At 42.8% G+C, this 26,768-nt stretch overlaps 1 protein-coding gene across 3 annotated transcripts in view; it reads right to left on the bottom strand.

Annotated features, from left to right (window-relative positions):
• Nucleotides 1-26,768, bottom strand: part of TRPS1 (transcriptional repressor GATA binding 1) — a 516,171-nt gene that overhangs the window by 13,066 nt on the left and 476,337 nt on the right. For all 3 annotated transcript variants that reach the window (XM_085605073.1, XM_085605072.1, XM_085605074.1), the window contains exon 5: nt 20,962-21,084. In XM_085605073.1, coding sequence (XP_085461199.1) covers nt 20,962-21,084 — 123 coding nt within the window. The remainder of the gene's footprint in view (nt 1-20,961; nt 21,085-26,768) is intronic.

Genomic DNA, 26,768 nt, shown 5'->3' with positions numbered 1-26,768 from the left:
TGGGGAAGCTTTTCAGGAATTTTATCTGTCCTTCTACAGGGAACGCATAGATCCAATGGATCACATAACTGGTTTGCCCCCCTTCAATTTCTCACTGTCGATCGAGATAATCAAGAGCTTATGACTCAAGACATCACAGAATTGGAAATAATGACTGCATTAACTAATATAAAGAAGGGGAAAGGTAGTGTGATGGATAGAATTCTTGGGGATCTTTATATGGTTCCAAGTCCCCAGTTAATTCCGGTTTGTAAAAATCTGTTTAATTCCATTTGGATCAAGGGCCAACTACCCCCAACAGGAGAAGCTACAACAGTGGTTCTCTTAACGCCATAAACAACCCTATCAGCTGTGAATCCTACAGACCGATTTCACTACTAATTTTAGATTATTAGATAGTGAGGAATACTTGCTAAAACTAAAGGCTTACTCGGGTAGTAAGGAAATTGGTCTATTGGGATCGGAAGGGTTTTATACCGAGAAGGCATCTAGAGAAGTTAGTTGAAGGCCATCGGATCTATACATCTCCCTATTCATTCCAACATGCCCCTGGCAATCATTGCTGTAGATGTGGTCTAGGCCTTTGATCAGGTTTTGCTAAACAATTCTCTGGGTTTCTCATGGAATTTGCATTTGTGTTTTAGAGTATGTAGATGACTGTGTCGAGCTAGTATACTTTAAAAGACTTATCCAATATGCAGCTCCACTATGTTAACAAAGCTGCGGTAGCAGCCAAAATGTGCCATAGCAAAGACTTTACAGAGCAGACCATCCGATTCCAGTTGTGTTGCAGTCTTTTTTGTTATGGTGGGAAGGAGTGAATATATATATATATATATATATATATTCACTTAAAAAACCATAGGTTTCACACATGTTATAGTTAGCTGGACATTTCACTCGTAAAAAACCAATGAAATTCCCCCGTTATAGTTAGTGCAGGCAACTATAACTCACGCGACCGCAATCCTATGCTGATGACGTCAGATATTACATCACTGTATTTAGACACTTATTTACCCATGTCTTCTTCCATTAATCTTTAGCTATACATATATTACAAATATTTATTTTTCATAAAGACACATATGTCATCAGTGATGTAATATCTGACGTCATCAGCATAGGATTGTGGTCGCGTGAGTTATAATTGCCTGCACTAACTATAACGGGGGAATTTCATTGGTTTTTTACAAGTGAAATGTCCAGCTAACTATAACGTGTGAAACCTATGGTTTTTTAAGTGAATTTGCAAGGTTTTTTAAATGCTAATTCGTAACTATAACGTGTGTGAAACCTATGGTTTTTTCAGTGAATTTGTACGGTTTTTTAAATGCTAAGTTATGTATTTATTAATTTATGGTTTTTTTCAGGTTTTTTACCGTGCGCGCAGGGATGCTCGGTGCGCTTCGCGCACCGAGCCCCCACAGTGCGCGAAGGTTTTTTTTCTCCCTTGGGGGTCCTTCTGTGACCCCCTGACCAAGGCTAGGGGGTCAGGAACTGTCCACTCTGGCTCCTTTTCACGTTCTCCACCTTTTTTTCAGCCCCTCAGACTGCGAGAGACAAAATGGCGGCCGACACTTCCTGGTTTCGACCGATTCGAATGTTTACCGACATCTAACAACCAATCAGAATTGCGCTCGCGCTCGGCGGGGTGCGCGCACAGTGCGCACACTGTGCGCGCGTATAGATATTGATATGCTTTTAAATGCCATTTTCTCAGGAAATACTGAACAGATTTACACCAGACCTGCAAAAGGCACTTCCTTGACCTTATGGCTACCTCGCTGCCAAATTTCACGTAATTCTGTTCAGCCGTTGGGCTGTAGCTGCGACTAAAGGTCCTATGGAAAAATGCATGGGGAAAACGCGTTTTGGGACCCCCCCTTTTTCTCGGCCCCCGCTTGACGAATCACCCCGAGACTTTCAGGGTAGGAGCTGAACGGAGCGCCCCATTTGTTTTGAAAATTTCGCGAGGATTCGTCAACCGGCGCCAAAGTTATTCAAAATAGAATTTTGAGATTTCCTATGGAAACTAGGTTGTAACTATAACTATCTACTGGCGACCGCCAGTAGATAATATATATATATATATATATATATATATATATATATATATATATATATATATATATATATATATATATATATATATATATATATATATATATATATATGTTTCCCAAACAGCCCCGCACAAAAATCATTGTAATTTGGCACCAAAAAGCACTGTCACTTTAAATTTAACGTAAAACAGTAACCAATCAAATGTGAGTAAAAAAGAGAAAAAAATGTATATAAACTAACAGGTGACTTCATGGCGTGTCATGTGATTAAGGCTCCACGGAGCCGAAACGCGTCATGGCTGACTTACCTCGAGTTAAATAAACAACTACTGCATTCAACGGTGGTCCGTGCTCCTTTACTGTGGATTTACAGGCGCTTTCCAGGGTGTAGGCGCAGGAGTGCTTTCGATATATATATATATATATATTCACTGAAAAAACCATAGGTTTCACACACGTTATAGTTAGGAAATAGCATTTAAAAAACCTTGCTAATTCACTGAAAAAACCATAGGTTTCACACATGTTATAGTTAGCTGGACATTTTACTGATAAAAAACCAATGAAATTCCCCCGTTATAGTTACTGTAGGCAACTATAACTCACGCGACCGCAATCCTCTGCTGATGCTAATACTGTATTTAGACACTTATTTGCCCATATCTTCTTCCATTAAATTTTAGCTATACATATATTACAAATATTTTTTTTTCATAAAGACACATATGTCATCAGCAGAGGATTACGGTCGCGTGAGTTATAGTTGCCTACAGTAACTATAACGGGGGAATTTTATTGGTTTTTTATCAGTAAAATGTCCAGCTAACTATAACATGTGTGAAACCTATGGTTTTTTCAGTGAATTAGCAAGGTTTTTTAAATGCTATTTCCTAACTATAACGTGTGTGAAACCTATGGTTTTTTCAGTGAATTTGTACGTTTTTTTAAATGCTAAGTTACTTTACGCCATTTGTGGCTTTAATAAGCCCTGTAAATTTGGTGGCCTTCGGCCACCAAAAGCACAGGGGGTGAGGTCAATGTGGATAGTGTTTTTTTTATTTCGATTTTATAATTTCATGTTGCCAAAATTACGTTTTTTTTCTCTATTAATAAGCCCTGCACATTTGGTGGCCTGCGGCCACCAAAAGCACAGGGGGTGGGGTAAGTGTGGATAGTGTTTTTTTTATTTTTATTTTTTTACCGTAAGCGTACGGTAAGCTTACGGTAAGCGTACGGTAAGCGTACCCCGCGAAATTGCCGAAAAAAAAATAAAACCGTTTTTGCTCTTGGGGGATGTTTGGGGACTCCCTCAACATGACTATGTGGGAGGGAGTTGTCAAAACAGCCCCGTAACATGTTTTTGGCCATCATGTTTGATAAACAACACTCAGTGCGAGAGACAAAATGGCGGACGCCGCTTCCTGGTTTCGGCCGATTCGAATGTTTACTAAGATCTAAGAGCCAATCAGAATCGCGCTCGCGCACGCCACCGTAAGCTTACGGTAAGCGTACGGTAAGCGTACGGTAAGCGTACCGTAAGCGGGCTCAGATATATATATTGATTTAAAGGCTATTTTCTCAGAATCTACTGAACAGATTTACACCAAACCTACAAAAGGCACTTCCTTGACCTAGGGACTACCTCTCTGCCAAATGTCTAGTAATTCTGTTCAGCCGTTCGGGCTGTAGCTCGTTCTAAAGGTCCTATGGAAAAATGCATGGGAAAAACGCGTTTTGGGACCCCCCTTTTATCTCAGCCCCCGCTTGACGAATCCCCCCGAGACTTTCAGGGTAGGAGCGGAGCGTAGCGCCCCACCTATTTTGAGAAATTCGCGAGGATTCGTCGACCGGCGCCAAAGTTATTCAAAATAGAATGTTGAGGTTTTCCTATGGAAACGTGGTCCTAACTATAACTACCTACTGGCGACCGCCAGTAGGTAATATATATATATATATATATATATATATTTACATATTTTCGTTTTCGTTATATATATATATATATATATATATTCACTGAAAAAACTATAGGTTTTAGGGACATTATAGTTAGAAATTAGCATTTAAAAAACCTTTGAAATTTTCTGAAAAAACCACAGGTTTCAGGGACGTTATAGTTAGTTGGACATTTCACTCATACAAAACCAGAGAAATTCGGCTGTTATAGTTAGTTCAGCTAACTATAACTCGCGCCCCCGCAATGCACTGCTGATGACGTCACATATTACATCATTCATGACAAGGTCAGTGACATCACTGATGACATCACTGGTGACATCACTGATGGCATCATCCAGTGACTGTGTGTTACTGTAAAGTTTAAATATGTTTTGTATAATATATATATATATATATATGCCAAGGTGTATTTAAGAATGAGTGGGTGTATAAGTTTCTGAATGGATGATTTAGTAGGTGCGTGACTGACTGTATAAGTGAGTGATTAAACGTGTTTTACTGAATGCATGGGTTACTGACTAAACTGTGTAAATGTCTGTATCAGTCTGTCAGTTGGTGTGTAAGCGGGTGCATAGGATGGTGACTAGCTAAATGAGTGTCTATATGGGTTATTCATTGGTTGTCTGATTATCTGTATGGGTGCCTGAGTGTCTGTGTGGGTGGGTGGGGGTGTGTGACTTTGTACATAGATGTGTGAGTGGGTGAATGACTGGGTGTATGGGTTCAAGAGTACATCTGTGAAGGGCTGTATGGGTGGGTGAGAGCATGTTGGTGAGTGTTTAGATGTCTCAGTGGTACAGGTGTGAGTAACTACATATGTGAAAGGAAGTATATGCGAGTGTTGGAGTATATAAATGGCTATATGTGAGAGTGAGTGATTGTGAGAGTGGCTGAATGGATGAATGTGTGCTTGTATTTGTTATTGTATAAGAGCATATGTGTGTGTTAGTATATGTTTGAATAAGTCAGGTGGTGTGTAAATGGGAGTGTGATTGATGTTTTGCATGACTGATTAGGTGTGTGAGTAACTCTATGGATGGGTTGCGGTGTGTGAGTGTCTATGTAGGTATATGAGGGCATATAATAGTGCCGTATTGATGGTTGACTGCATGTATGAGTGACTGTATGGGTGAAAGAGTGGATGTGTGTGTAGACCTAGGAATCCGTGAGTGGGTATGTATAACTGGTATTGGTGTGTCTATGGTTTCGAAAATGGTAGTCTGTATTTTAGAGTAGGTGTATCATAGGTTATATTAGGGTATGAGGAGGTGCATCAGATTATCACGTGGATGATGTCATCAGTGATGTCATCATTGATGTCATTTGAGATGTCATCAGTGATGTCATCAGTGATGTCACTGACCATGTCATGAATGATGTAATATGTGACGTCATTAGCAGTGCATTGGGGGGCGTGAGTTATAGTTAGCTGAACTAAATATAACGGCAACATTTCTCTGGTTTTGTACGAGTGAAATTTCCAACTAACTATAATGTCCCTGAAACCTGTGTTTTTTTCAGTGAATGTTTAAGGTTTTTTAAATGCTAATTTCTAACTATAATGTCCCTGAAAACTATGGTTTTTTCAGTGAATTTCAAAGTTTTTTTAAATGCTAATTTTCAACTATAACGTCCTGAAACCTGTGGTTTTTTCAGTGAATTTCAAAGGTTTTTTAAATGCTAATTTCTAACTACGCCTACAGAGGTAGGACATTTGCAGAAAGAGGAAGAAAGGTGCAGAAAGAAGCAAGAGAAATGCTGAAAGAGGCAACAGATGTCCAGAAAGACGAATAAAGGTGCAGAAAGAAGCAAGAGATGTTCACAAAGAACCAACAGAGGAGCAGAAAGAGGCCTGGTTGCAAAGTCATTCCTGTGCCCCCAACTTTTTGCTGACAGGTACTGGTGGTAACTGACTCTGACTAACCAGGCCTACAGCCAGTGCTATGCTAAAAGACACTTAGAATACAGTCCAGTCCAGTATTTGTAAAGCGCAAACAATTACCCGAAGGTGTCAAGGCGCTGGGGGCCGTCGGGAAGACCACGCGAGCTATTGCCCAGTGAAAACAGCTACATACACTAGTGAACACTATGCGTTGGGGTACCCCTGTAATTGGCAGGACATCCTCTGTTAGGCCATAGTACATATTAGGGCAGGGGAATTAAAACTACCTCTAAGTCAGAGGTTTAGAAAGATGCTTCTTTAAGTAGTAGTTTCATTTGCAGAGTGGTGGAGAAAGGGTGTTGAGCCTCCGACCAGCGCTCAGGAATTCTGTTGCATAGGACTTAGAGGAGGTACCCACGAGGGCTTCTTGGCCCCCAAAGTCCCTCAGGAGTAAATTGGACTTCATCCCCCATCCCGTAGTCTGCCAGGAGGTGGATTTGCAGGGTGGTGGAGAAAGGGGGGCATGTCCTCCTTAGACGTCTTAGCAATGCCACTGTGTGGGACTTACTGCAGGTAACAAGAGGGGTAGTTGGCCCCCATCGACAACCTTGGGGGCCTACTACCCCTCCTATTAACTCCAGTAAGTCCCACACAGCAGGATTGCTAAGTTCTCATAGCAGGCCACGCCCCCTTTGCCCGCCACTCTGCAAATGCGCTCCTGGCGCACTCTTGAATGGGTATTGAAGTCCCCTTCGCTGCTGGGGGTCCTTTAGGGGCCAACTAGCCTACGTCTTACCTCCAGTAAGCCCCACACAGTGGGATTGCTGAGAGGTGGACAAAGCCACGACCCCTTTCCCCACCACTCTGCAAATGCGCCTCCTGGTGCATTGTTAAGTTGGGGTATTAAGTCCCCTCCATTCCTGAGGGTGCCTGGGGGCCAACTAGCCCACCAGGTACCTCCAGTAAGCGCCACACACCTGGATTGCTGAGAGTGGTCCGACACCACGCCCCCTTTTTACACCACTCTGCAAACGCGTCTCCTGGCGCACTGCTGCTTGGGGGATGAAGTCCACTTGTGTCCTGAGGTCCTCAGGACACAAGAGGACCTCTTCGCCCCACCGGCAGTGCGCCAAGATGCGTGTTTGCAGAATGGTGTAAAAAGGGGCATGGCCTCAGACCACCTCTCTTCAAACCAGCTATGTGGCACTTACTGGAGGTACTTGGTGGGCTAGTTGGCCCCCTGGGACCCTCAGTATTCATGGGGACTTAATTTCCCATCTTACAACGCGCCAGGGGGCGCGTTTACAGAGAGGTGCAGGGAGGGGGCAGGGCCTCCGGCGTGATGCCGGCTTTTCTTCTTCTTTTTTTTTTTTTAGAAGGGGGGGTGTGGCCCCCTTCTTTTACTATTTTTGGGGCCCTGCGGACTCCATCCCCCAGGGCCTGACCCCTATTCTTTTTTTAAAGAAAAAACGGGAAGGGGCCCCGGGGACCCCATTACCCAAGGCATGGCCTCCATTTTTTTGTGCATAATTAAAAGGAAGGGGGACAGCATGGCCCCCCCTTCCCCAGGCCGATTTCGGCCCTGGGGACCTCATCCCCGGGGCCCTGACATTCTTTTTTTTTAAAGAAAACGGCCCTTTGCGTTGGGGACTGTGGGGGAGTCCCATCGTCTCCACGGTCCCGCCGGCTCCCCTCCTCCTGCGGGAGCCGGCATTGCCTTTGAGCAAGGGGAGCTGCTGACATGCAGCTCCCCTTGCTCAAAATCAATCCTGCTTTGCTTTGTTGAAACAAGAGCAGGTTTTCCTGCTCTCGCTTCAACGAAGCAAAGCAGTGCCCCGAGGTTAGGCACTCCAGTGCATTGTAGGAGCTGGCCCTGGGAGGTGGCAGTCCCCAGGGCCATCAAGGGCTCCAGGAGGGGGGCCACACGGGCCCCCTCCCATCATTTTCAAAGCCCCGGGGAGGTGGTGGTCCTGGGGATCCGTTACGCATTTGAATAAACAGTGCCCCAGGAGGTAGTGGTCCCTGGGGCAGTGTGGGGGGCAGGAACCCCTCCCACACTTTCATTTTGTTAATTAAGCCCCGGGGAGGTGGCGGTCTCCGGGGCTTGGGAGGGCCCTGTGAAGCCCCCACATAAAAATAAACAATGCCCCGGGACGGTGGTGGCCCTGGGGCAGTGTGGGGGGCAGGAGCCCCCCACACATTTATAAAGCAAAGCCCTGGGGAGGTGGCGGCCCCTGGGGCTGCGGGGGCCCCCGCAAATTAATTTGACATTGCCCCTGGGACCTGGCCTACCCGGGGGCTTTAAAGAACGAAGCACGGGAGCCCGCGCTTCGTGGTTTTTTTATTTTTCTGTCCAGATTCGCGCACCCAGCGCAAATTTGGACGTTTTAAAAAATAAAGTGCTTTTTTGGGCCCTGTGGGTCCTTGTGAGACTGCTTGAGCAGGCCTAGGGGGTCAGGGTGTTTCTACCCTGCCCCTTTTCTTTATTTTTCACTTTTTTCCCCCTTTTTCTTGTGACTCGGTTATACAAGATGGCTGCCAACACTTTCTGGTTTGGAGTGCTGGCAGCCAATCAGAAGTCAGCTCATGCTCAGGACGGTTCGCGAACCCTCCTCAGTGCTCAGATATCAATATTTTTCTTTTTTAAATTTCTCTGTAGCTACTGAACGGATATACACCTTTTAAAAAAAAAGGTCTCTTTCTGAACCAAGGGCTAACTTTTTGCCAAATTTGGTGTAATTCCGTTCAGCAGTTTGGGCTGTAACCTGTTTCAAAATTCCTATTGAAATTAACATGGGAAAAACGTGTGACCCTACTTTTTTCTCTGCCCCCACTTGACAAATCACCCCGGAACTTTCAAGACAGAAGCTGACTGGAGCGGGCCATTAGTTTCATCAAACGGCGCCAAAGATATTGGCAAAACAAAAAACGCTTTTTGAATAGAAACGAGGTCCTAACTATAACTACCCACTGGCGACCGCCAGTAGGTAATATATATGTTCTGAAGGTATGTAATATCGGACCTACAAACTAGGACCTGAGATCTATCCACCTTATATATATATATATGAAGTGACTCGGTTTCCACTAATTTCCAGCTTACAGACATCGCATGGAGCCCGTGAGCAAGGAGCAGGAGCTCTGAAACGCGTAGGGCTGTTTAATTGAATGAGCACAGTGATGTTCGGTTTTAGAGAAATAAAGGAAACTGCCTCAAAGTGCAGGATCTGCCTGTTTCTTCAAGTGCAGCCTCGCAGGGGGACAACCTTTTTTGAAGATTTAATCCGGCCAGTCCCGGCCGGGAGGCTTGCACTACCACCAAATTAAATGATGGGCTGCTTCACACGAATTGTTTGTGTTTGAGCTAGCGGGACTAAACAGGTATCTGACAAAGCAAACCGGAATCCTGTGCTTGTGGCTCACCTGAGAGCATGATTTATGCAAAGACTGATGTTTTAGTCGGCGGAATCCACTTGAGGATTTTAATTGTTTAGTGGAAAAACTACGAGTCCCAGAACACTGTCATTGATTGAGACCCACCAGAGGGCGTAACCTACCAGAAGGATGTTTAAAAAGACCAATGAAGTGACTCGGTTTCCACTAATTTCCAGCTTACAGACATCGCATGGAGCCCGTGAGCAAGGAGCAGGAGCTCTGAAACGCGTAGGGCTGTTTAATTGAATGAGCACAGTGATGTTCGGTTTTAGAGAAATAAAGGAAACTGCCTCAAAGTGCAGGATCTGCCTGTTTCTTCAAGTGCAGCCTCGCAGGGGGACAACCTTTTTTGAATATATATATATATATATATTTTTTTTTTCTTTTTTTTTTTTGCCAGTTCCCGCCAAACGCCGCCGCTCACTTGCTTCCGGGTGCTGTTACCTCACGGTGGCAGACCGTGTAAATATCCAAACCAAGTTTCTTTAGCCTTCCAAAGCTGGTAACGCACTCCAAGCCAAAGGATTTTTCAAAATGCTTTATTCCACCATGCTTGACAAACCGGTTTCGGTCATGACGACCTTTCTCAATGTCAAAAGTCCATTTACCATCAATGATGGTAAATGGACTTTTGACATTGAGAAAGGTCGTCATGACCGAAACCGGTTTGTCAAGCATGGTGGAATAAAGCATTTTGAAAAATCCTTTGGCTTGGAGTGCGTTACCAGCTTTGGAAGGCTAAAGAAACTTGGTTTGGATATATATATATATATATATATATATATATATATATATATATATATATATATATATATATATATATATATATATATATATATATATATATATATATATATATATATAGTATACATATTTGTGTGTATATAGTATATATATAATATATACTGTGTGTGTGTGTGTGTGTGTGTGTATATATATATATATATATATGTATATATATATATATATAGATAGATGGAATATGCTATGAGCAATAACAATTCCTTTTAGCCCTGTTAATTAACTGTCATGAACTTGTTCCTTGCTTTGATTTCAGATATTAAAGAAAACAACAGCACATTAGAGTTGCTTAAACACATTCCGTCTTTTTCAGGTGCTATACTGCCATTAGAAAACAGGAAAGCTGTCAACACAAAAGGGTTGCAAAACAGAACCAAGGGATATTTTCCTCCTGACATATCTGCAACCACCCATTAAATGCATTCCTATTTTTGCAATGTCTGCAGTTCTATCTACCTTGTGTCATTACAAAATGCGAGCAGTGGTTCATTCACACTGTTCTTAATCATGCGTTGCACTGACAAAGACCTATCACACTCTAACAAGGGAAGGTACTTGCTACTCCGCCTACTCTCAGTACAACTGCCTTCTTGTCTTCGACCAATTATCTTGACACATGCTGTAGTGGTTAGGAATGGACGGTTTCTTTGAAGTACACAACCTATGAAAATAAACTTGACAGATAAGATCCACGTGTTTGAAACTTCCAGGCACTGAGAGCTCCCATCCACCCCCGAATGGTGAAAGTCAAATGGCTGGTCCATCAGTGAACATGTTTTCTTCTCCAGTTATTTAGTGGTATAAAGTTAGACGATGTTTTCACTTTGTACCAGCAAAGTAAAAAACATGTAGTGCCCTAGTCCTCAAGGTTTGGTTTTCGTTCTTTCATAAACAATTGGTCAATACTACAAGAACTCTAGTAGTGTTGCTTAGGTTGAAATTCCTATTCAGTGTCTATTCAGTTGACTCGAATTAGCAATCATATCGTTTGCTACTCTTTTGATAACACTGAATGATAACATCTATATTCTGTTTCCTGTTAATGATTTTCAACTTTTCCACAGCTTTGCAATCACTTTTTATCCAAGTACAACCCCTGGTGTACCAAGTGCTGTGATGTCATTGTCATTCCTTTCTTATGGTAATTGTCTCCACTTTATGGCAAACATCATCAACTTTGACTTTGCCTGTTGTGTTTCCACAGAGGTTAGTTATCATAAGCAAATCTGTTCACCCGTTGCACATAACTGTGATATTGTGTGAAAAGGTTTGGCACTGTGTGAGAATGCTTATTTTATAGCTGTTTTTATTTACTTTTTTCCTTAAGTTTTACCATTATAGTGTCACCATTTGTCAATTTGGGAGTGTTATTTTGCACAACATCAATTGCCAAAGAATTACTTGTCGTAAATCAAATAGATATAGAGTAGTAGCGGCTCCTTCTGGGAGTGCTGCAGGGCGGTTGGGCGGAGCTGGGGAGGGTTAGGGTGGGGGGTAGTAAACCACGAACACAGCCGAACTGAGGTAAGGACATAAATAAATAAATACATAAATAAAGAAATAATAAATAAAACGAATTACACGGTGCACGCTGCAACGCCAAATGGCGATGCAGCGTGCACAATGTAATTCATTTTGTTTATTTATTTATGTACTTACCTCAGTTCGGCCGTATTCTGTGGTTTACTACCCCACACCCTGCCCCTCAGCACTCCCACCAGGAGCCGCTACTGATATAGAGACCTCCGAAAAATAGTAGAAAAGCCACTATTGTAGAAAAAATTAAACAATTAAATACTCCAAATGTTAAAGTATTTATATTGGATTAATTGAAAATGGTACAGTACAATGTATTATGCATTCTACTGATGTCCCACAGACACCACAAAAGCTGTAGGAACGTAGTGCACCATTTCCCAGAATGCTGCAGGGGTGTAGATTTAATTAGAAGTTTACAGAGGCATACTGCACACCAATTATTTCTGTCTTTTAATACCCAGCAATATTTCAGGTTTCCATTTTCCTTCATTAGGTCCATTGACATTCTTGTTGCACCAATTGAATGCTGCTTGCCCCAAGGAGGAAGAAATCCAAAACCCTTAATGATCTGGCTACTGATTTGGTTTAGGTTATCATTTTATGGGCCTTAACAATTTACCTGGCTTTGGCTTTCACGTTCAAATATGTGATATCTTACAATAAGCTTACAGATAATGCATCCATTATCTAAAGAAAGTCTCACCTGCTCACTGCAGTGACTTAGGAAAAGATGACATAGTGTTGACAGGAGGGCGACACATTATAGAAGTGGAGAACATTGCTGGGTCGCTAATGTCTTTCTTTTCTTCAAGGGATTCACAATCTGCATCTGATTAGATGGCAGCAAATTTGAACAAATGGAACTAGCAAGAGGAAAGAGACTTGTCTTTTGGACAAGCACTCTTCACTGTTTGTGATTTGAAGACTAAAGCAGGCCCATTGCATACCATATGCGATTTAAAAGACTTTTCAGATAATGTTTAAAAACACATAGACCACAGAAAGAAAGGCTAACAACATGCTGCACGAAACAATGTTTGAAGAAATGTTGTTCCCCTTTCATATTAAGCTGTGGGCTTTAGCCACAAGTAAGAACCATGTGAAAAACCTTACTCTACTTCACAATATTCACTCAAAAGACAGACAAAAACACAACTAACTCCAGAATAATTCGTTCCCTTTCACAACAGCCAGTAGAAAGCTGCATTGTGTGAAATATATTTTCTCACTGAATTTGGTATATAAACTCAATTGAGTGATATCACAGAGTCCACTACAGAAGAGCAGTGTGGTTTTTAATAAACGGCTCGCCTTTAGAGAGTGAAAGTTCAGATTTGAATTAGCATCACTCTACATGTTAAGAGCATTGCCATAGAACCGAAATCACACCACAGCCCTATTAAAAATATTTCTAAAATAGAAAATGGTTCATTTGGTGTGTAGAGGATTACCTTCTTGAAATCCCCGAAAAGTTTGTGTATGTCACAGTTTCTTTATCACACTGATAGAATAACAGAGAAAAAAATCACATTTAAAAAAAATTACTATTGCATATGTCCGCACTAGGATTGTCACTTACATGGATTTCCCCATACACATTATAGACTTGCATGAAACTAAGGCACACAAAGGCTGAGTTGGATCAATAGTGTTAGTTGTGAGTCATGATCATTTCATGCATATTCCTAGCAAAGTCATGATTTCTATTAAAATAAAATACCCTGTATATGTAAATCACACACTCACCATTAGGGCCATCTTGTCACTAAATAACAGTTGTTTATTGTTACCCACCCCAATGGTAATCATTTTATCAGCCTCACAAGGATAAAATGTTGAATGAATACTTGGGCATTTGTACCTGTGACCATGAGTTCAGGGACTCCTTGGAGTGGATGCATTAGTCCAGTGAACCACTAGATCAGGCTCGCACATGCCCCTTGCTTGCTTGTTTCATCTTAGCCGACTACTCTGCTTTGTCCAAAATATAGTTGCTAGTCTAGGGGGACACCCAACTGGTTTCAACGCAGATTTTACACACACTTAAGGCTAATTCAAAACTCTAAATCCCATCTCTGATTCCATTATCCTGCAGTTCCTGATTTAAAATCAAGATACAGGCACCAGTCTCATATTTCCTAATTTTACTGTACATCCTCTGCATCCAAATTCAATATAAAAACATGACCTCTAGTTCTGATTGTAATACTCACCAGAAACAAAGATTTCTCTATTGTACAGTACTTAGAACTTTTTGGGTGACATTCACACACCCAAAGGTAGAAAACTGAAAGTATTTCCACCAATAATATGCACAATATCTGAGATTAATAGATGTGGCATTATATTGAAAGTACAAAGAATTATACTATTTTCAAGCAATCTCAAGTGCCATGCATACTGAATCCTTATTCAACCAGTCCTAAATAGTCTACTGTAGCAATACTCTAGGGGTTAACTGTATCAAGATACTGGTCACAAAAAGTGGCCGCAATTTGTGACCAGTCTTTTCCGAACCAGTATCTCATCTTGTGGACCAACTGATGTACTAATAGGTCAGCTCCCAAAATCCCGATTCGGAGTGGGTCACAGCCCTAACTAATAAATATTGATTATGCTGGCTGCTAATTGCTACGCACTCTGATTGGCCACAATGAGAGGGATGAAGCCCTAAAAGGGCAGCAGACCACCATCACTGTGATTGTTTTTAAAAATTACAATTTGTTTCTTTAACCCCTTCGACGCGCATGACGGAGCGGTACCATCATGCACGTCGGTTGCGCTGTGTGCATGACGGAACCGCTCCGTCATGGCCCCGCCCGCGCACGGAACCTTCAGCGTGGCGCGGAAATCCGCGCCGCGCTGAAGGGGTTAGAGCAACCCGGTTTCCTTAAAGTAAACTGGAATGCATAAAAAATGGGGGAAAAAAACAAGTTTTCATTTGCCTACTTTCCCTGAAATCTGTACTGAATTCACAAATCAGACAGGGATCCCTTCCCGTTTTAAAAACTTGTTGGAGTCCTTCCCTTTTGTTAATATATAACCATCCTAACTTGAGAGCAAGTAACTTGTCAATGTTTTTTCGACAGGAATTAATACATCAGATACCCAATCACAATTTGAAACGGTCACAACACACCCCTTCCAAATTACAATTCAGTATCCAGCTACAATTCCATGCTAGGAGTTAGTAAAACATTACTGACCCCCAAAAGTTTTATTTTTTACATGTGACATAACTTTTTTGCAGTTGCAAATTCTGAATCAGAGTGTGTGTGATCACAAAAAAGGTTTATTATATCTGACCCTTGGTGACCAAATCCTTCTGAGTCAGGTGTTGTGTGCTTAATGTAACATCTGACAGTGTTACCCTGTCCACTCCACAGTCACAATCCGCAATCAAGTTGATTAGCATGGTATGGTTTTTCTGAGCCCTCGCCAAGTTTAACAGGTAAAAATAAAACAAGATCTAAAGACACAACCTGTAAGTTAGGTGTCAACCGAAATAACAAAAGAGTGTACCTAGGCATGTCCATTATTTTGCCCAAAATCTTTAGATTTTAGCACTGATGTTATGCAATAAGATGGAAAAACAACAGTTGCCAATGTGCAACATTCCGTCCATCATCTTGTGTGTTTTGCTGTCATTTCGGGTTGGACTGTTCCCATGAGGCACAGGGTCAAGTCTGATTTGCATATGGCCATGTCTGAACTGGGGTGGCGTGGTGAGCAAAATAACGATGGATTAAACCCAGATCTGTGACTGGGGGTGAATGTTTTGCCAATGTGCAATATTCCGTCCATCATCTTGTGTGTTTTGATGCAATAAGATGGGCCTTTACTAGCAGCACAGCAGGAAATCCTTTAGCAGTCAATCTTCCCTGATAGGCACAAATGTGGGTAAATATCACAATTACAATGTAGTCCAGTCCTTGTCTGATCATTATGCATAAAGGCAAATTTACCAATATTTGTCATCATTGCAAAGTCATGAAAAGTGCCTATTTGTGCACTCTTCTCAGCACAATTATGTTTTCGTGCCTCTTTTCATCAACGGAGGGTTACAGGGTTGTGACTTGGACAGATGAGCGCAAGCACCCATAATCTTTGACACCAATCCTACTCTACTAAGATTGCAGACCGGCCTTTAAGTAAAAAAATAATGCTTCCTTGAAAGAGGTGCTGATTCGGAGAAAGGTTTTTATCTCTTTAAACTTTCTACAGATTGTATTTGGGCTTCACTGTAAAAGACACACCCAATATGTGGAATGTTTGAGAATGTTTCTAGACATAGGATTTTGTACTGATAGGGTAGGCCTCCAGTAGAAATCATAGGCCAGACATGAAGCTCACACCTGTGCACCATACTGACAAGGTTGGGTGTAACGTCGGGCAGCTTGTTTGTTCATCAAGACAGGGGATGAGAGCAGCAGGAGGCCATTTTTAATAACAAGCATTTGCAATTGGTCTCACCTGTGGGACCTTATATGTATTTAGAAATGCATCACATTAGCCTGGATGCTGAAACATTTACTGTTCTTTAACATAGAGGGAAAGTAAGCACCAAACAGCGTGACACGCCAGGTATGGGAACACATGGAGAGAAATATTGCCTTTCAGCGGGAAAAGGTACAGTCCAAAGCTCCGTTTTTAATAAAAAAGCAGGGCCTTCGGTGGTCATATCACTGAAAATACAAGATTAAAAAAAATTATTGTCTACGGGTGCTCGTGGAAGACAATTTCTATGGACTAGAATCTGGAGTATGCTAAAGTGATTCTGGTATTTTACTGGCCTTTGCTGGCTGGTCGTTTTCTATCAAGAAAGTTAAATAGAGGCAGTTGCCAGAAGAAATTAAAAAAGATATTCCCTCAGCAGAAATAAATTCTGGTATTTCACTGACCTCTGCTGGTTGTTTTCTATCAAGACAGTGAAATAGAGGCAGCTGAACAGAAAAAAAAAGTCTCTAAGCATAAGCAGACAAGTACTTGGGCTGATCTCCAGAGCCCACAAAGTACATACATATATAAGTATATCCTAAAGTATATACAAGAGGTCTTGAATGTTCGACCTACAAAATGGCTTTTTTCTTATTTATATCCCTTGTTGTACACTGGGCAGGTCCACCCAGTGGGCTGCTTTTAGAAAGTGCCTCTCTAGGTAGAGGGGTGGATTAGGCAGATATGCCCACCTTCTAGAACTCCTCATCTCCACTTTTACAACCCTACACAAGGCAAAAACTCTGAGAAGAAAACTGAACCACATAAGAAGTCAAAAGATGGACCCCTTGTGCATGATCCCAGACTGGAATGTCCTCCAGGCTTTCAATTACTGGGACTCTGTTGGACCTTATCTCCAGGGCCAGTGACACTGACCTTCCCACTCCCTCTGGGGCATAGTAGAGTGAGGACTTGTGGGTATCCTGGAAGAGAGGGCTCCCTGGAATTTCTGTGCATGAGTTCTCCCTTAGAAAGGAGTATCTGAGAATGCTGTAGGACACAGATGCCCTGCAAGTGACCAGGAGGATAAAACACCTGGGGAGGGCAGCAGGGTCAGATTGGCCTGTACGGCAATCAGGCAGTGTCCAATGGGCTGGTCTGATCGGTCAGTTTGTGGGCTCTTTTCGTGGCTGTTTACTGACTGCATTTTTGGCTGTTTATGGGCTTGTTTTGTAGTCTGCTACGCCAGTTTTATTGGTGTTTTCCCTGATATTAAATAAAACATTGCCTGCAGCATGCTCAGATTCATGTAGTCTTCCATACATAGCAAAACACTTATACAGTGTGACTTTACAACTTCAAAACTGCCCCAATTTTTAGACATGGGCCACTTTTTTAGCTTTCTGATTCATTATTGGGGGCTACTTTTATTTTTGCGCCTGAGCCTATTTTCTGTCCTACTCTGACCTTGGAGGACAGCATGCAGTGTGGTGTGCCTTGATAGCTGCTGAGTGCTGCTGCTGCTGGGAGACCCAGGGCCAAGGAGACTGCTGATTAGCTGAAGAGGCTGGTCCTTTAGCTCTCGCTCATCCGAGAGAGTGCAGTTTGAAACAAGATGCAGAAAATTACTAAACCTTTAAATGCAAGGAGGCCTTCACCTGGTTCTCCTGGTGGCTGGAGTGCACCAAGAAGAGTAAAACATTGAACACATCTTTCAAGAAAACCCATTGGAGCCCACGATTGCTGCATTTGTTCAAGCCACTCATGTTTGGCATTTCTTAAGTCTGTGGGGCCCAAAACAATCAATTATATACTCCTGCACCTTATTAGGCATTCTCCCCGAGATGTCCAGTGTTCCAGGGAGACCAGCTGGCTAAGTGCGTGAGGGTGTGCAGAAAGTAATCTTAACCCTGGGCGGCAGTGCCCTGGGGGAAACATTGCTGAATAAATCAAACTCTATAGACATTTGACCAAGGAAGGGGCTGAGCTGCCAATGATCCCTGTTTTAGGAAGCACCTGGCATGTCCATTGGACCCACCTGGCTCTAACCTTCCTCTCTGCCTATGCAGGACCCATGCGGGGAAAAACCAGAGAAGTGAAAGAAAGGGACAAAAAGAACCCAAAGCCAGCTCTTCTGTCTACAAGTCAAGGGGTGCCTAGTGGGCTGGAGCTAGTGCGGCTGCATGGAATTGGGCTCATGACCACGCCCTTAGCTTGAGCGTGCAGGTGTCCCACCGAGGAGTAGGGGCACACACAGGGCCAAGGCATGTGCCAATGAGTGCTTGGTTGTATAAAACAAAGACAAGGAAAAGAGAAATATTTACAGGCACCGCCGGTTTAGTCAAAAATACATAGGCCTCGGCTAAAGAGACCCTCCAGAGTCGACAGTGTCACTCACCTGCCTTTTTTTCTGTGGTGCTCATGAAGGAGGAGGGGCACCACTACAGTAATACTAAGCTCAGGGGGCAGCTTATAGAGCGGTAGGCCCCCACAGTAGCCCCACTTCACTACTGAAATGTACTCACTCTATGTTAAAAAAAAAGAGTGACCCCAGGAAAGTTTTACTCTAAAGCAGAAGATCCCCTGGAGCTAGGACGTTTATCTACAGGTTCTGGGGTGCATGGACCTTTGATGATGAGTTCTGTTGTTGCTTCTCTGCCTTAATAAGAAAGACTCTAGCAGTGCAAAGTTCGAATGTTGTATTGATGTGTGTATTTTGGCAAATGAAGTATACAGTATTTTCTTACTTGAAAAAAGGTAGCATTATCTCATAACTGTTTCAATATTGAATTGCATTAGGTTGATGAGTTTCTATTTTGCATTAGGTTAGTAAAGTCAGACCTTGAAAAAGCCGGTGGGCCAGACTTTTTATTAATGCACCTTCAGGGGGAAGGGGATTATTGTGCTTCAACGGAATAAGGATTAGGAGTTGCTTGTGTCCAAACCATTAGAAGTGACTCCAGCGATTGAGGTACAGAGTACATTTAGGGGGCTTCTAGATATTTGAAACCTTTCTTTAGTTTCCCATTTGTAGATTGTGAGCCCTTTAAAGGGTTTCAATATATGGAATTCCACCTGCCCTTTTCAAGATATTTGTTAATTTGTGTGTGTACTGTTTATAGTGTGCCTAACAAAGTACGTTCCCTTTTCATAAAAAAGTGACTAGACAGTGATTTATTATCTTGTTGCGTTGCTGAATTCTTATCCCTAGAACACACCACCTCCTCTGAGTAAGTCCTGGATTACTCTCCCTCGCTATCCTGAGATTGCCAAAAAGGGGCACCTGGTTTCCTGTTTGAGCCTCAGGACACCAGTGGCAATAGATGCTAGTTGTGACATTTGGAGCCTAGTTCCCTCTGACAGACTGGGCATGAATTCCTGCTCATGGCGGGCAAGTGATGGGCACATTGAAACCTTGAATGAGTTCTCCTGCATTGGTCCCAGGTCGATCTGCATCTTGCATTACACATTGATAGCATCGGGACATTGAAGAATAGACCTCAAAGCAATCCAATGATTCAATATAACCTACACGACACGCATTACATCTCAATTGCTTAAAATGCGGGCACCATTTCCTTAAAGACAGACCTCACAGAATAACCTAGACACGCTACACCAAAGACCTGCACTAGGGATTGGGCATTCTTCTATTCTAAAAGCTTCAGATTTAAGGATACAATCATAGACTGTGTGTCAATAACCTCTCTAATGCATTTAAATTAACTAATGACCATTTGGTTACACGCAAAAGACAGAATGGATAGTTCATCGTTATGTTCATATAGCATGACTAGCATGTCAAATGAGAACAGTACTATGTATTCTTCCGGTAGAACCTTAGTTGCCTAAATTGCTAAATTCCATAATATTAATTATCATTGGAGTTGCCCATTAAAATAAATATTAAAAAAACCTTTTTAACCCCTTCGCTGAGGCAGGAATTCCGCCGCGGCGCTGGGGGGGGGGGTTTGGGGGCAGCGCGGTGGCGCTGTGCTCGTGACGGGACCACTCCGTCACGAGCCACGGTTGAGCTGTGCTCATGACGGAGTGGTTCCGTCACGTCTCCGCCCACTGCGCTAATCGCCTGCACAGGCGGGGAATTAGCGCCGCGTGGGCGGAGCGTCCGCCAACGGCCGTAGCATGACGGAACCACTCCATCATGAGCACAGCGCAACCGTGGCTCATGACGGAGTGGTTCCGTCATGAGCGGGGAAGGGGTTAATGGCATAAATGCCTATCTTTGTGGCTACACAAAACCTAAAATGTTTGTCATGTTACACCAGACTGACAATACTGAAAGCCTCGTTAGGAAAGTAACTGCAGTCCAGGAAGAATTTATTTTCTTTTTTTTAAATTATATTTATATACAGTATACAATCACAAGTACTGTTGCAGGGTTAGCCACGAATGGCAGTAGTCTTTCGTACAATGATGCATATGTAGCTACCCCTTCCTGCTTGTATTTTAACAGTGAAAGAGATGTAAGGAGGAAAGGACAGAAAAATTAGAGGTGAAACAAAAGAGGGATAGGACAGGCATGTAGGGAGGTACAATCGCTTGGCATGACATTGGCAACAGCTGTACAATCTGCATTACGTTTTTCAGACATTCAGGGTGCTTGGGTCCGCCTGCGAGTCCACCCGGGCTCTGATGTGCTCCGCACTTTTGGTTCGAGGGTCGGTGCCCTAAATGTGCAGTGCAATTGTTTATGGACCTCCATAAACAATTGGTCCAGGAAGTATTTCTAGTCACTGCGTGGAAGCGAACTAGAGGGACTCACTGCCAGCACAGCAGGAAAGCGTTTCACCCACAACTCTACGGTAAAACAGAGCACCCTACCGAGTGAAGCTTCTGATACAGGCCACACGCGTTGCACACGTATCCACCGTTCGCATTTTTCCTCCAGAGCGAGGTCTTTGTGGTCAGACAATTGGCACAAAATACACCGGAGCCTCTTCTTCTCTGAAACGGAAAAGACAGGTCAAGGGTGAGTCACGTGATCCATAAAGCTAGAACAAATCAACACAGGAGTTCTGGCAATATGATGGCACAAATGACAGGCTAAAACCACAGAGCCCATAATGAGGTCAGGTTCGACGGTGCTGCACAGGGACCAGCGAGCATCCCGGCAATAAACCCAGCAATGATGGATGAGGTGTATGAAACCTTTACAGTGAAAGCCATTTATTTTTAATTTAAGATCGAGATCCAATTACTACAGCTTCATGAAAAGAAATACTGAAGTACGGTTTGTTTCTGGCTCCCCAAAAATATAGATGATGAACCACCAAAAGAATTATATATATATATGTGTGTGTGTGTGTGTGTGTGTGTGTGTGTGTGTGTGTGTGTGTGTATATGTGTATATATATATATATATATATATATATATATATATATATATATATATATATATATATATATTATATATTTATATATGTATATACAGAGATCGCCTCCCTCAGTCACAGCCACTCCCCAGACTCATCATGTACTTTCTGAGAATGATTCATCAATGAAACTATCTATGATTTCACTAAGTTGGAGTTAATGAATTACATTTTATTATTTTGTTAAAGGTCTTCAATTTTGTGAGCCACACATCAGACAAGTATGTTGTACATATCCAAAACGAGCAACAATATGCATTCAAATAACTGAATCCATTTTTACTGCCAGTTTCCCATGGTAAGACCACCTCATTCCTACAGCCTATTTTTTTACATGCATCCACACCCCTGTGCCCCCCCCCGGTAAATAAATTCGGATCAGAAGATTACTAGGCCATTTACCAACTAAGTCAAAAGATCACTGGCGTAGTGCAGACCTCACTAAAGCAGCAGGATGTCAGGTGTGACACAAGTTAATGTATACTCAGCTCTAATGCTCCCTTTTATTGGCATAAGATTCAATGTTATTCAACTGTAAATATATACATGTATAAAAAGGGTTTGCACGCACTGCATTTGCATGCGTGCGAAAATCAATTTTGATCCTGACAAAGCACTACTGAAGCTTAAGCGTTAGGAATTTTTAAGCAAGGGAACTGGAATGGTTTTAGGAAACAACATAGAGGCCCTACTATGACGAGTTAGGATTGACAAATCTGCTATTTTTACTCTTTGTATGTTAATATTGATATTGGTGGGATTGCGACCTCGGAGGCCAACATGGCAGATGCAACATTAACAAGGAACTCTGGCCAGAGCTCTCCAAATCCGAAAGTTCCCTGACAATCCAATCCTATGTGCTAAGTATGTGCGGAGAGGCTGCTGGGGGGACTATGGATAGGTCAGTGAGTCACAAGAGAAGAAACTCACATCTGGAGAGAAGAAATTATCAGGTGAAGAAGCCTGATGTGGAGAGGACTGTACCCCGGGCCCATGTAGTGAAGCCTTGCTGGAGGGTCTACCGCAAGTGAGCCGGGCCCTTACAAAACTAGCTTAGTGCAACAGGGCCAAGCTATACTTGCAGTGGGACTGGTGTGGGGGCACCCCAGAAGATGGGGGCAGCATGAGAGCAGCTCCTCACCAAGGATCAGATGCTGGAGGCCAGCTGCATGGGTAACCGTGGATAAGCCCAGCCCTCCGTTGCCACCCATTGTGAAGTGGTTGGTGGGCCCTCCCTTGCTACGGTTGCCAACCTGGGGGTGGATTGGGCTCACCTCCCTAGAATCCCCCACTAGACTTTACCTGCCTCACAGGTCTAGAATGAAATTCACCTGCTCGGCCCTTGGGCTGCTGATTAATGACTCTTAGTTCTCAGCAGGGGTAAGACTGAGAAGGCGCTCTGGCCGGTGACATGTGGGCAGACTTAACGTTATTGTCGCGATGAAGCAGGTCTAACATGCCAGCAGCCGCTCCATGGAGGCTGCAGTCCCAGTGGATGTATTGGGTGAAGGACCCCCTCCAAACTGGATCTCTTCAAAGACCTATTTGACAGACAGAGCCAAATGAGCAGCGGCCCCCACAGCTGATTGTCTCCTGGTTACCCTGTCGGACTATGGAGGCGCCAGGCTTTCCAGCAGAGAAGAGGGACCAAACTACAGACTATGGGTCAGATATACAAAGATACGATCTGCAAAAAAGCGGTCGCAATTTGAGCACAACTTTTTGAGAATCCTATGGTATTCTGCAAACAGACCTATATACTACTAGATTGGTTCATAAAATACTGAATTGCAATTCAACTTCCCTCATGAATATCATTGAGATAGATTGAAAATTGCAACCCCCTATGATTCACTGACATCACAGGGATGATGACCTAATTGGATCAGCAGACCAACATGTCAGTGAATGCTTTTAAATAGACAATGATTTTTTTTTTCTTAGAGGAAAACTGGATGCATTTTCTAAAAAAAACAGGAAGATTTTTAAAACTATTTTTTAGGAGTAGGCAGTGATCTCATGGACGTGTGCGTCTGTGAGAATCCCAAGGCAATTTGTTTTAATCAATTCTAGTTCAGAAGCTTTGTTGCATAGACCGTGCTGCATTCCTAGCCTGTTCCCACTCAGAAGGTGATAACTCTGGCTGCTTCCTGGCCTGGATACAGAACATTGAAATTAAATATTTATCTATTACCGTGCTCTGAGATGGGGATGGGACTTTGATGCACTGAGAACTTCTTTGGATTTTAACACTGATTCTTTAGACCAGAGGCTAATCGACCTACGTCAGCTGAGAGTTTTTTTTTGGATGCCTGGGCCTCGCCAGAGTACACAAGAGATCAATTGCCCCCATTCGGACCCATGAGCTCAGAGCAGCCATACAAGACCCGGGAACCTGAAAGACTCAGGGCACAGATGGATTTCCAATCAAATTTTGCAAGACACATAAATCATCCCTAATACCTAGATTGGCACAGCTATTCAAGGAGACCCTAACAGAGGGCAGACTGTAGGTCTCTCTGTCCTCGATCCTAAAACTGAGGTGAAATCCAGTGAAACATTTCTTTTAGGCCGATTGCTATATTAAATACTGACCATAAAATCCTCAGTAAAATCCTGGCTAGTCAAATGCATAAAGTGCTCCCTCATTTGTTCCATCCTGACAAAAGAATATTTGTCCTGGGGAGAAAGAAGCTCATCCTAATACATCAGAAGGCTGTAAAAAATTATGAAGGTGGCCCCACTGATGTGGCCCTGCGCCGTTTCTTTGGTCATAGACCTGAAGAAAGCATTTGACACACTGGTGTTAAGCTACCTCTTTGAGGTACTGCATAAATTTGGGTTAGGCCAGGCATTTACCATACATATAATACAACTACTCTACATAGACACCATAGCTAGGATTCATCAAGATAAGTCTATCTTCCTCCCGTTAAGGTGGGCAAAGGAGCTATACATTTTTGCCCTCCTGTCCTCTTCTTTTCGTACTAACCATGTGGCCACTGGCCATCTGAATGAGATGTGAGGGGCAAGCGTGGGGAATCCTACTCCTGAGTGTGACATATATAATTTCACTTTATGCAGATGATGTTATTCTTTATTTTATTTTTATTTTTTAAGACTCTCAGCAAGACTACTTGGGAATCAAGCCGATGCGGATAGACTTTGGAGCAGCCTCTGGTCTATTCATCAATTGAAGGAAGACGTCCCTGATCCTTTTGCATCCGGGTACACCTTATCTCAGCATTAACCTAGGAAGGGGGCCCAGTTAGAAGGAAAGAAAAACACTTTTTTCGCTACTTAGTCATCAACATATACCATTCAGATCGGTGAGCTCCCTTGGGCCACTGTGGCATTTTTTAAGCCACTGTCAATTATGGGGCGTTACCCTATCTAAAAGGGTGATGTTGCTATGACTGTTATATTATTTTGCAAACATTCCAATCTTCCTCACCCAAAACTTTTTTCAAGACTTAGGTGCTCTTTAAGTGGATCTTACATGGCACAATGGGCGCCGCAGAGTTGCTCTGGCTAAACTGTACCTCCCGGTTGATCAAGGTGGGCTGGAAGTATTCCATTTTTTTGTATGCCATTACTTAGCAGCCCAATTACCAAGTTGTCCTGCTGGTTATCAGGCCTTTCACTAGAGAAAACAGGAATAGTTGGCCATCCTATGCGCCTGGAAGAAATATACAGCTTAATACTCTTGGGAGCTAAGCTCAACGCTGAATGGTGTTTGCAGTGCAAAGATGCCAGGCCAATAGCCTGACAGTCACTTAATATAGGGCTCCTTATGCCCCCAGTATACCCCAGCTGGCCCTCCCCAGGCACCAGAGTCGTTTCCAGAAGCAGTATCTTGTAAATTGGGCAAGGACCGATAAATAGACCTTAGTTGACTTGTTTCAAGATGGTCAATTGCTGCCCTTTCAATCAATAAAGGACTTGATTACACTGCCCAGGGGGCAAATTGTTACACATGGCTTGTTGCTTTATATCCTCTGAAATATATGGTGGTTCTCCGACATAGAACTATCAACATATTCCCTTATACAATTCCTGTACAATCCGGTTTGGGAGAAGATGCGTTAGCAGGCTATATACTAGCCTTTCAGCATTAGATACCCACCTCACTGCAAAATTAACGACCAGCGTTAAGATAAGTGCCTAGAAGTAACCAATTAACTACTGGCCAATTGGACAGCTCTACTAAATGTTGTGCTCCATGCTGCAACTAGGTTCAATACCGATACCAATAAATTCAACATTTCACCTACCATCAAAAATCTTAAATGTCTACCAATACAGGTTTGTTGTTCTTTCTAAACAGCATGTTCAGACCACAAGGCCCTGAATGCACTAGACCACCCACCCAAACACGTATCACCTCTGCAGGGCGAAAACCTCTAATATGCAAATCTAAATTACAACTTGATTTTACAAAGACTTAAAACTTCTTCCTCCAACAAGAAAGCCAGTATGTCTCACTTCTTCACCAGTCACCAGCCTAGAATATAGAACAAGCTGCTTCTAAAAATTAATTCTGAACATCCTCCTATTTGGTACAGAGTGGACTGGAAGCTCTTCTACACCTCTAATTTACTAGTCCTAACGATTCATACATCTTACCCTTTCTGGCTACGACTAATATTTTTTAAGTCAACCAGTGCACTGTGTGCCTCATATTACTTTCTTTCTCCTAATTCAACCTCTGCATTGAGTCAGTGTTATCACACTACTCTACGCTTACAGTGATCGTATTGTATAGATCGTCCTTTTGTAAGAACCACCTTTCTATTATCATTTCAAGCTTTTAACCATGTAACCCATGGACCCATATATGGTGTTTCTTGTGTTCAGTGCTCTGACACCTTCAGCAACCAAAGCCAGTGCTAGAGGTGTGGCGCCGCAGCCAGGACGACTGACTCCGGAATCTGGGGATCACGGTTCGATCCCCGGCGCCGGCGGCAGATTAGCCAGGCACCATGTGACTCTGGGCAATAGCTTGCTTAATCTTCCCGATGGTGCCTAGAGACCCTTACGGGTGACTGTTCGCGCTTTACAAATGTGGATTATTATTATTATTATACAAAAAATAAAAATAACATGAAGAACATACACAATAGACAAGTTAACACGTGCAATGTTAAGTTGTATTTACATGTATGTGAAGTAGCAAGATGCCATAACATACAGGTATTCCTAAAAATAAGATGCCTTTTACCAAAGTCGCTCTATTTTTGCCCAGATCTTTGAGGA

The sequence above is a fragment of the Triturus cristatus genome, chromosome 5_1 (assembly GCF_964204655.1).
Source record: "Triturus cristatus chromosome 5_1, aTriCri1.1, whole genome shotgun sequence".
NCBI lineage: Eukaryota > Metazoa > Chordata > Amphibia > Caudata > Salamandridae > Triturus > Triturus cristatus.
The sequence above is the reverse complement of the archived record's forward strand: the minus strand, read 5'-3'. Positions and strand labels throughout refer to the sequence as shown.